Source organism: Vulpes vulpes, chromosome 13 (assembly GCF_048418805.1).
Source record: "Vulpes vulpes isolate BD-2025 chromosome 13, VulVul3, whole genome shotgun sequence".
NCBI classification, from domain to species: Eukaryota; Metazoa; Chordata; class Mammalia; order Carnivora; family Canidae; genus Vulpes; species Vulpes vulpes.
Genome location: NC_132792.1, coordinates 14,043,469 through 14,055,571, shown reverse-complemented (window position 1 = coordinate 14,055,571; position 12,103 = coordinate 14,043,469). Strand labels below are relative to the sequence as shown.

Here is a 12,103-nt window from a genome sequence, read left to right as displayed (position 1 = left end):
CGGATTTATTATGCATTCTTTTCAACTATCCAGGAAGAGACCTATGAACTGGTGACCTTGACCCAGTGACAGTTTTTTCAGCTTCGTATCTGCCTACCAAACAAAAAAACTCAAACAGGCCGAAGAGTTCCACTTGTTTTGTATTCATTCTAACAAAAAACCTTCCAATTTAATGTGCTTTCATTTTTTTAAAAAAAGATTTTATTTATTTATTCATGAGAGACACAGAGAGAGTGAGAGGCAGAGACATAGGCAGAGGGAGAAGCAGGCTCCATACAGGGAGCCTGATGTGGGACTCGATCCCGGGACTCCAGAATCATGTCCTGGGCCAAAGGCAGGCACTAAACTGCTGAGCCACCCAGGGATCCCCTGTGCTTTCATTTTTGGATAGGGAATAGCACCATGCATTAATAATTAATTCCTTGGGATAAATCAGCTGTGGTTCCAGCGCTCTCAGGGCCTGAGTCTGTCTCCAACATCTGACCTGGGAGAATGCAGACTAGGAGAACTAAGGGGACAGATCTTAAAAACCTGGTAGCCTCAGGGTCAGACTTCAGGACCCAGGCAGGCCTGAATGCCCAGGGAAGGTTGGCTGTGTGCGCGTTTCTGCAGAAGCTGCAAGACACTGTGGAAGCATCCAAAGCCTGGGCGAAATGCCTCCAGCAGATCCATAGGAGGGGATAGAGAGAACAGGCATTCCTTCCTGCACATCATGACCGAAACACCGTAAGAGCTAAAATAAGCAGTTACTTTTCCCACAAGGGACTCATAATCAGATAGGTAAAACATTTGTTTCTGGTAAATTATGACCTTGTGCAATCACGTCAGACGATTGCCAGGCACAAAAATGGAAAACAGATGTGGCTGACGAGAAATGCACAGAACACAGTCGGTTGTCCCCGCAAGGGTGCAGATCCGGGAGACTCCTGCCTCCCAGAACGCAGGCGTAGAGGTCAGGCGCGGTCACAGGGAAGATGACGATGAGGCTGAGTCACTAGGGACCGGCAGTCAGTTTTATGACAGGATAAAGTGAGGGCCTGAGTTGTTTACATGCTTGAGAATGTAAGACTTCAGTGAAAAGATTAAGCACTGAGTCAGTGCAGCAAAATCCTCAAATTAGAAGTGGAGTTTATGCAAAAAAGAAATGTGGCTAACTAAAACCAGATCTGTTAGATAATCCAATGGCAGGCATGGTATTTGTGCTGTAAATCCTAAGTTGGAGAGGGACGTAGGCAAAAAAGCAGAATAAAAAAACAAACAAACTAGAAAGCAGTATTTTTGAGAAAGATTTAGTAGCTGGAGATTTCTAGTATGAAGAGAGAAGGCTGAGAAGAAAGTCCATGTATTTTCAAAGATACAGAGGATGAAGAAGTCCACCTGCTGTCTTCACTACTGACTCCCAGGACATGGAACCAGATGGAAGCTAGAGGGAAGAACATCTTGTCTGGAAGAGGTGGGATATGGGCTATTGTGTTACCATGGAAGGCTGCCGAATAATCTGGAGTGGGCAGTTGTTTTTAGAGACAAAGCCTTATCCGAAAGAACGAGTGTTAAAAGCAGTACCTGTCTCAGGGTCGCTCTCAAGCAAAGTTTGCTGACAAAAAACAAAAAGCAACAGGGCTGCTAATGACACACCCCTTAGTGGGAAGCGCATGTGCTCTGGATAAGTGACATCATTAGTGAATCAACACTGATTTGCCCTTTATAAGTACAAGGAGTTATGTCAGCTCTGAGCAAACTGGGTTCATCCAACCTACTTGTTTTTCTATTAAACCAGGAGTTTTTATTTTATTTTAAAAAATATTTTATTTATTTATTCATGAGGGACACAGAAGAGACACAGGCAGAGGAAGAAACAGGCCCTTTGTGGCCCTGTGGGGAGCCTGACATAGGACTTGATCCCAGAACCCTGGGATCATGACCTGAGCCAAAGGTCAATGCTCAACCACTGAGCCACCCAGGTGCCCCAAACCAGGGGTTTTTAGGACCCTGTGGAGGCATTTCCTACAACCTGTGTTGTAGGAAACAACTGAACTTGCTGGCCCATAGCATCTCCAAAAGGACTGCGGGCCACAAGAGGTTAGACCCAATCTACCTTTATTGGGCACTGGTTTAGCCTGTTCATCAACTCTTATGTACTTCCAAATTTATACTTTCTTCTCTATCACTTCTCCAGTCTAGAACTTTTTACTTCAAAATCTGGGGCCAGTTCACCCCTGCATCCTAGGTGGAGCTTTTTCCAACCACCTTCACATCTCTACCCCAAGCAACATTTCTCTCCTGCTCTGGTCTCAAATCCCACCAAGTGTCTGTTTGGCACATCTGGCTCTTATTTCCTGGATTGGCTCTCATACTTGTTTCTTGGTGTAACCAATCACCACAAACTTAATGGCTTAAAAAGACACAAATGTATTATCTTATAGTCCCAGAGATGAGAAATCTGAAGTGGGTCACACTAGGCTAAACTCAAGGAGTCAGCGACATGTGCTCCTTCTGGAGGCTCTGGAGGAAATCCTGTTTTCTTAACTTTTCCAGCATCTGTATTCCTTGGCTTGTGGGCCCCATTCCACCTTTAAAGCCAACAATGGCCTGCTGAGCCTTTTTCATGGTGCTACCTCTCTAGTTCTGACTCTTTTGCTTCCCTCTTCCTGATTTAAGGACCCTTGTAATTATGCTCGACCCATTAGGATAATCCCAGACAATCTAATCTGACAAAGCGGTTATTCAGGTGGGCTGTTGACTTGTCCAAATGGACACAAAAATGGCCAACTTAAAAAGCAACTTGATTCTCAGGGTGCCTGGGTGGCTCAGTTGGTTGGGTGTCCAACTCTTGCTTTTGGCTCAGGTCATGATCTCATGGTCGTGAGATCCATGTCAGGCTCTGAGCTCAGCGAGGAGTCAGCTGCAGATTTTCTCCCTCTTCTTCCTTTCCCCATCCTCCTCCTCTCTCTCTCTCAAATAAATAAATAAATCTAAAAAAAAAAAAAAAAAAGCAACTTGATTTTCTTTCAAAGCCTAAACCATTTTTGCATCATGGAGCATATCTTACTTCTGAAAGTGTTTATATGGAGCCATGCAGATGGGCACACCTTCTGCACATTACCTGAGTCTGCTGTGTGAAGCATCAGCCATCGGATGGCAACGTTGCAGTCTCTCAGGCAGTTCAGAAGCCTTGGGATATTGTCCAGAACCATCTCCTCCCTTAAATAACCTTCTTTCAGAAATTGTTGTACTTGAGCGTGTACTCTTTCACTGACAGTAGCATATCTGCTTGACTTATAAAATTGAAAAAACAGAACTTGATCCACATTTTCCAAAAGAGAAAATGATATTCTTTGAAAACAAATCACATACAGATGAACCCCTTGACAAATAACATTTCCATAAGATATGAATAACATATGGAACATAGCTGGTAAGGCTCAAAGACAAGTGGTTTATTGGACATTTTTGAAAAGAACATTGGACTTAGACTTAGACTAAGTCCTACCTCTCTCTAGCTATGTTTGGATACTGGTGTGAATTTGCACTTAATCTATCCCTACTGCTTCCTTCAAATGTCAACTGGAGAATTGGATCAAGTGGTTCTTGGGGCCCCTTCTATTCTTAACTTGGATGGAAAAGAAAGATAAAGACAAAAGCTCAACTGCCTATTCTTCCCATAATTATTGACAAAGGAGGCACAGCAGAAATACCCAGAAGAGACTTCTATAGGCAGATGAAAGCACAACAAAAATATGCCTCAGTAGATCAAAAGTGAATTTTCAAATCAGTCTTTTGAGAATTTGGTCATTCTGCTTTCCCTGAAGCAAGAATTAAATGTTAAACACCATTAGCCTAGTCAGGTTAACTTAAAACTATCACAGGTGCTTTGCTTCATCAGAGGACCCTGAAGACCTTCTTAAAACGGCCAAGGAGAAGATGCAAATTTGGAAAGTAATTTTAGTAATGAAAAATGAATGCTCTGATGCCAGGAAATATTGGAAGCACCGCTTTCTCTAATATATTTCTAGGAGCCATGCCAAAGTTGAAATTATTTTGTGCATTATTTATGGAATTCAATTTACTTGAATAAAACATGCTGAAGTTCTTTGAGTCAATATTGTTGTATCTGGATTGGAACCTCAGAAACTCAGTCAGCCAGGCTGAGGAAGATAACTGTTTAGAAAATGTCAAGGATACTGCCCAAAAAAGAGATTTTTATTTTTATTGCTCTATTTACTTAGGAATTTCCTTCTGCCTTGTGTTCTTACCCAAGAGACAGAATATAGTCATTTAAACTTTGAGATGAATGTCCCCAGTCTTGTTGCATCAGAGATGACAAATTTAAATTACAATGACAGGACATACTGTGTACATTCAGTTACCATCCTCAATATTCATTCTACTAATGAAAACATTAATATTCCAGCTACTGGTGGAAGCCATTCTGTCCACAAGGACATGGTCCTTAGCAAGAATAAATGAAGTCAATTGGGGTCATGTGACATACTGATTTGTCTTAGGATGTTGAATCTTAGGACCCAAGTCTCCCACTTATATATACCATTTAAGTTACAAATTTATAATTACCTATCTTATTAGGATACGCAAAATTCGCCTTTCGTTAATCACCATACTTAAAATGTCAGTGTGGACAGTTTCCAAATGCCTTGGGGACTCTCAATTCCTACCCTATAAAGCTGTTAGAGAATCCTTCTGTATTGGCCAGCACCTACCTGTTCTCTGACGTTTGAAAGGTCCAGGGTATTGTTTAAAGCAGTTTTTGCAGCTTTATATGGTTCCCAAGCATCTGCTAGATTAACCGTGATCCCCATGTAAATACTAATTACCTGAAAGAGGACACATTCATCCGGTATGTTAAATACCTACTCACTTGGACACAAACTTACAGAAGACACTTCCCACTCCTTCCAGTTCAAACTCCATTGCAATGAAAAACCTGGATTGGCCAAACAGAGATGTAAGCATTCCTTCTTAGGGGCTCAGGCAAGGTTGACAGAAAAGCAGACTAGGGCAGTGGTTTTCTCAAGTGTTTTCATGAACTCAGCCTTTCTGCAACTAAAAGTTACTGAAAACCCCAAAGGACTTTTTTCCCCCCTAATGGGGTTATGCTTGTCGATGTTTATATTACACACTACAACTGAGACATTTCAAAAACTATTTAATTCACTTCAAATAACAATAAACCCACTACGTGCCTACAGAAAACATTTTTCACAAAAGATATCAGACTAGAGGCTCCCCAAAAAGTTTTCTGAGAAGAGTGGCATCACTTCTCTGTTTCTTTGAGTCCCTGTGATGGACTTATACTCATGTCTGTAGTCGGTTTGCTGCAGTACTGTTTGTCTCGGGGCCCCTGGAAATGCAAACTTGGGAAAGGATGAGAGGAGAAGGCACAGAGCACCCTGGTGTTACTAAAAATACAATTTTATTTCACTGACCCCTGGCACGAGCCTTGGGGACTCCTAGGGTTCCCCAGTTCACATGAGAATCCGCCAACTAAAGCAAACAAAGCATTTTTTGGTGGTTCTTCACCCACCTGCTTCAGTCTGTAGAAAATTGGGATTATCTGTCCCTTGAAATTTTGCTACAAGTTGCCTGAGAGATCTTGTGGTCCTGGAGATCCTCTCCCTTCTTGGTAGGAGAGGGTAAGCAGGAAGGTTGGATCCCCAGCTCCATTTCTGTAACAGTCACTGAGCTCGTCATGCTTCCTTTTTCTTCTTGAATCAAATTTGGTATTTATATTTTTGAGAAAAATCTCCAGTTCTTCAGAGTTTTGGTAGATATTGGCACAAAGTTGTTTAGAAGCTTTCTTACAACTTTAAAAGTTCTTTGTTGTATCTTACATCTGCTTTTTCAATATTAATATATTTAAACTTGCCTTTAGTGTCTCTCTCTCTCTCTGGTGGGTCTTGCTAAATTATCTATTTTTTTACTCTTCAAAAAATCAGGCTTTGTTGTATTGATCTTCTTGCTCATTCCCTTTTTGTCCGGTTCAGTACATTACTGCTCCTATAGTTATTGACTTCCTTTCACTTGCTTTCCTAGCTTCTTAAGCTCAATATTTAACTTTTTTTAAAAAGATTTTTGTTTGTTTTAAACATTTTATTTATTTAACACAGAGAGTGAACACAAGCAGGGAGCCCAATGTAGGGCCACAGGACTCGATCCCAGGACCCTGCGATCATGACCGAAGCCGAAGGCAGATGCTTCACCGACTGAGCCACCCAGGTGCCCCCTTCTTTAAGATTTTAAGTCATCTCTATACCCAATGTGGGGCTTCAACCCACAACCGGAAGATCAAGAGTCGCACACTCCACTGACTAAATCAGCCAGGCACCCTCTAACTCATTTATTTTGAATTATTCTTGTTTTTTAAATAAACAACTTTAGGATTGTACCTTTACCTGGAAGAACAGTTTTAGTCATTCCCACGGGCTTTGTAGTATTTCAATGTTGTGTGATTCTATGTATTTCTTCATTTACTTTGTGATTTCCTCTTGAACACAAAAGTTATTGGGGAGTATATGTTTTTTACCAAACATTTAAAAATATCTTTTAAGTGTTGGCTTCTAATTTAATCAAGCTACACTAAGAGAATATAGTCTATAGACTAACATTGTTTTTTTTTTTTTTTAAACTTTACTGACTTTATGATCTGATGTTAACCGAGTTTCATATATATCCTTTCAAATACACATGGAACATCTATTATGGATTTCTGAAAGAGCAGGACTACCCATAGAAAAAGGTATATTAAAATTTCCCATCATGATTACGGTTTCATCAATTTTTACATGTTATTTTGTTTTTGCTTTATATATTTTGAGTATTTCACTGGGTTTTAATTTATGAATTGACCTTGGATGGTTCTGTTTAAAATATATATGATCCCTCTTTATCCCTATTAGTGTTTTTCTTTAAAATTCTCTGTGGTGTGATATTAATATTTTCTTACTGGCTTTTCATTGGCTGGCATCTGCCTGGAATCTGTCTCTCTTTAATAAAAAGATTTTATTTATTTATTTATTTATTTATTTATTTATTTATTTATTTATTTATGAGAGCGAGAGCGAGCGAGCCTGCACAAGCAGGGGGAAGGGTAAAGGAGGAGGGAGGCAGAGGACTCTGTGTTGAGCATGGAGCCCCACACAGGGCCAGATCTCATGACCCTGGGATCATGACCTGAGCTGAAACCAAGGGTCAGATATCTAAACAACCGAGCCACCCAGACGCCCCTAATTCTTTTATTTTTAGTGTGCCAGAGGTGGTTTTTAGGAGTGTATCTTGTAGCATATAACTGGATTATGACTTTCCTGAACACTGAAAGTGTTTCTCTTCCTTATCATAGTACCTAATAAGCACTATGGTCAAAACTCTTTATTAAGCTTAGGCAAATGAAACCCAGACTGTCAGAGTTTTCCTCCTGGTTGCTCAGGTCCTAGCTCATAAGCATGATGTGTTCTTGGATAGGAAGCATCATCTCCTCACTGTGGGTTGTTCTTCCTACAGCTCCCTGATCACAGTCTGTGATTCAAGGGCCAGTAAGAAGTGAAACAGAATCTACTACCTGAGAATAGGATCCAATTCATTGTACTTTATTAAAACCTGTGTACAAAGAGAACATCTCATCTACATTGAGTATGTTAAGTCAGCTTTATTCTTTTTAAGAATCGATATTTTTGGGTGAACAATGTTTAAAAAGGCACAAGCATATCCCTGCAGTAATATAAACCTTCATAGCTCCATCAATATTAGCATACAGATAGATGAAACTCTATCGAAGTAAAATTCCTGTTAATAAAATAAAGATTAATTCTGCAAGCTTAGATTCATGAAAGAGGAAAGAATAAAGAAATACTTATGAAACAGGTACAATCTCAGCAACTAAAACAAGATACATTAAAACACGGCTTTCCCTTGACAGTACTCATTTTGGAAAAATAAACTATGGGTTCTTCAGGAAGTTTTATTCCTTCATGTTATGATTTATAAGATTCTCAACATACTTCTAGCAGCTTTACTGAAGTGACTTTACATCTCATTATTTACAATATTAAGACCCCTAGGCTAAAGGCCAAAAGAACAGAAAAACTGGTTCCCTAATAAGGTTATTACAGAGGAAAAAAAGACTAATAGTAATACTTGCCCAATTATCTGGAAAGTACTTATCCACAATCTCTCTCATTTTTGCTTGGTGGGTATGAAGAATGGAAGGCTCGAAGTAGAGGATCACGTACAACATGGCAGCTTGAGTCGCCAGGGCTGTGCTGCGGTGTTCTGGCAAAGGATATGCGGAAACCTGCAAAGTACATACGACACCCCAAAGAGGCAGCTGTTGGTGACACGTGAATTTTCACATGTGCCGGTAAACTGATCTAGTTCTAGGACATATCGGTCTCCCAACTGGGGGTCCTGGACACTGGGAGCAATTCTCAGAAGGCCACATTGCAAGGAATACAACTAACAAGGGCCTGCCGCCTACTGCTAACCACACAGTATTCTCTTCCTTCCTTCCTGCCCTTGACTCAGCTGAAATATGAAGTCTTTTACTCAAAAAAAAAAAAAAAAAAAAAAAAAAGTAAACTGCTTTAACCCCATGTGTCCTGCTAGTTGTCTACCTCTGTGTCTTTCTATCACAGACGACCTCTCAGAGCTGATGGACCCCACACCCAACTGCCATTTTCTCACTTCCCGTTTATTCTACGACTTACTGAAACTTAGCCTGCCCCATCACCTGGAGTCTCTTCAAGTCTCTCATCACCTCACAGTCACACCATTCAATAGCCTCTTTTTCACACCCTCCTTTTGTTTCCCTCTCCTTTAGTTTCCCAGACTCCACTCTCTCCTGTCACCTTGCTTTGCTGGGTGTTCTCCTTCTGCCTGCCTCTTAGGTGCTGGTATGTCCCAGGGCTCCACTGCTTCATGGGTTAGGAACCTGGCTGCACATAGTATGTATCACCTCGAGGACCACAAACAGAAAGGAAGACATTGCTACGAGAACAGACAAGTAATGTCGCAGGGAATCCGCAGGCAGGAATGTGGCCAGGCCACAGGAAGGGTGTGCATCTGCGAACCAGAGAGCCTTCATCATTTCCTCCTGCTGATGTGCCCCTGCCCTCTCTCCCCAGACTGTTCTCCTTACACTGGACAGAATGAAGCTGCCCCAGACTCCAAATTTTGCATGTTGTGAGTAAAGCCACATCCAGATATTGTTTCTTGGGCCCAATTTCAAATTATCCGGTGAGAGGGAATCTGATCCATCTTGGGTCAAGTGTCTGCTCCCTGTTCAATCAGCCATGACCAGGGAGGGGGAGGTATAGCATAGAGTGGGGTGGACACACAGCACAACCATGGCTTAAGCCCCGTGTTAATAAAGGTCAGGGGGCAAGGAGAAAACGAAAACACCTTGCCTTAAGACACAGACAAAACAGACCACATAGGAAGCAGAAGGGGTAAACAGAGGCAGTGAGGAAATAGCATGACCTTTGAAGTCATACAGACCTAAGTTCAAATTATGATTCTGTTACCTAGTTATGTGGCCTTGTAAAAATAAACTCCCTAAGCCTTATTTTTCTCAACAGCCATGAGGATAATGTTGCCTACTTTGTAGGACTGTTCTGAGGAAAGAGAAAATGGTTTATGGAAAAACCTACTATGATTCTGGTAGATACTGAATTCTCAATAAATGGTAACAAATATTACGAAGACCCAGTATCTGCAGGTAGCTTCTGATTTTGAGCTGTTTAAAAAAAAAAAAACACACAAAAACATCTTTTATTTATACTTAATGTATTAATAAAGAAAACTAACAGGCTATCTAAAGAACTGTACAGAGCAGCTGTGCTCTGTGATTAAATGATACCTAGTTATTACAGGTCCAGTTCCTTATTCTAGTAAGAAAAATATATAGTACATAAAATTATGTTTGTTTTCTTAAGATTTTTATTTTTAAGTAATCTCTAAACCAACATGAAGCTTGAACTCACAACCCTAAGGTCAAGAGTCATGCTCTGAGCCTGTAAGGTGCCCCTAAAATTATGCTTTCTTCAGGAAAATGAGTTAAATGATAATTTCCTTTTGTATTGTCTTAAGTCAGTGAATGATACACATACTGGAGAGAAAAGTGATGCATCTGGAAGTTTCCACATGCTACAGGGACCTCAGAGCTCTATGTAGGCTGTCTTTTTGCCTACACTGCCCTCACACCCCCTTCTCCACCACAGCAATCTTGCTGCCTGTTGGATGCTCTATGGCACCCTCTGTTTCCCCTAAGCTAAGTCACCTTGCTTTACTTTAGTTATGTCTCCTTTCTTCAGCTACAAGCTCATCACTGGCAGGGGCCACAGCCTGCCTTCATCAGCAACAGACCCCAGCACCCAGCTCGTGGACAGGTTTCTAACACACACTCAGTAACTCTTCCTTGAGTGAATGACTGACAGAACGGATCTTTTTTCCAAATATAGATCAAATGCCATCTTCTCCCTGAAATCTCTATTTCTGCCCAAATTATTGACTCTTTCCTCTACCATTCCATAGTACAGCCCCCCAAAATTTGAAAATTTTTAGTTGCTTTTATTCTTTTGAGGAAGAGAGAATGGAAGGAGTAATTGAGGAGGGGGGTAAAATCAATCTTTGAAACTACTAAAGATCTTGATAGATTTAACCCCCACCTGGTTGTAAATATCATCGGATCTCAGTCGACCAATGACCATACTGATGAAGGCTTCGTTGATGGGCACTCTCTGGAAATAACTCTCAGGGTAGTTGGGTGGTCTTTTGGCTCCTGGTTGGCTAGAATAACCTGTACTTCGGAGCAGCTTACAAATATCATCCATATTTGAATCAGCAGAAGATCGAGCGGCACTGAGCCATGTTCAGAATGGGAAATAAAGGGCCAGACAAACTGCACGTTAGAAACTCAAAAATCAAAAAAAAAAAAAAAAAAAAAAAAAGAATTTCATTATAACTTGATGTAGTTTCAGATAAGACTTTTGGTCAATTTATATCCCTAAGATTCACAATTACACTTTCAAAAAGCCTGTCATAGCAAACTTATAAGATGTGTATATATGTGTGTGTGTGTATATATATATATATATATAGTTAGTTCTATCTTCAAGTCCAGAATCCCTTTTCTAAACTCCTTAGGGCTAGATTTGTTTCAGATTACAGCATTCTTCAGATATAGTAAATTACTAGGGTATGTAAAATATAACCCTCTGGTAGGGTCTCATTTGGCATTGCATTGCACGATCAATACACATTAACATTTCTGCAGTGAAACTTATGATGATCAGGCAAGTGAGATAAATAAGGACCATCTAGAGCCTTGCGTCTGCTCTAATTAGGTTTTGACTCCAGATGATTTCAGATTAGATCAGGCTTTGCTGCCCAGGGAATTACTATGTGGATGTACGTGTGTGTACATATGCATGTATTTTTTTTTTTTTTAGAGCTCTTTGGATTTCAGAGTTGCAGATAAAAAAATATGAACCAGCACCAACATTTCAGGAGTTAAAAAATAATTTTAAAAGATGATATCAACTTCAAGTGGGATATGTAATAACTGGTTCTACAGAGATTTAATAAAAAAAATATGTGGTTTTTGGGGTGGTGTGGAGAAGTAATCCCTCAGATAGACTCAAAGAAGCTAGACTTGAGGATGACCTTCTATTAGATGTAAGAATCTTCTTTCCTACAACTCTGCCTTGCCATTGTTCAGTGTCACTTTAGTAATGGATGCTCACATTCTAATGAATTAGCTGTTGTACCCAGCAGAACAAAGCCAGATTGTCAAAGCTGGGCTTGATAAACAAACTTTTTTTCTCTCCTTCTTTACTGTTTTTGTTTTTTCAGGTACTTTTGGAAATACGGGTAAGGCCAAATTTAAAGTTCATTTTTAAAAACATAGATGTTCAAACAGCTCATGGTCAAACCGATGTGAATGAGTTACATGTGCTGGTGAACACTCTCCTCACATAATGAAGGAAACGGGCTAGTTGAGTAGCCTGAGATGAATTTACTGCTGAGGAGGCAGCAGTACCAGCTGTTCCTGAAAACATGATGTCTCCAACAATCCCTCTCTGTTGAGGATCTG

The 12,103-nt window shown here is 40.4% G+C and overlaps 1 protein-coding gene across 1 annotated transcript in view; it reads right to left on the bottom strand.

Moving 5' to 3' along the window:
• Positions 1-12,103, bottom strand: part of WASHC5 (WASH complex subunit 5) — a 60,185-nt gene that overhangs the window by 39,183 nt on the left and 8,899 nt on the right. Inside the window, exons 6-9 of the mRNA XM_025993441.2 lie at positions 10,677-10,869; positions 8,153-8,305; positions 4,719-4,832; positions 3,104-3,275 (exon numbers count right to left, since the gene is read on the bottom strand). Of these exons, the coding sequence (XP_025849226.1) occupies positions 3,104-3,275; positions 4,719-4,832; positions 8,153-8,305; positions 10,677-10,869 (632 nt within the window). The remainder of the gene's footprint in view (positions 1-3,103; positions 3,276-4,718; positions 4,833-8,152; positions 8,306-10,676; positions 10,870-12,103) is intronic.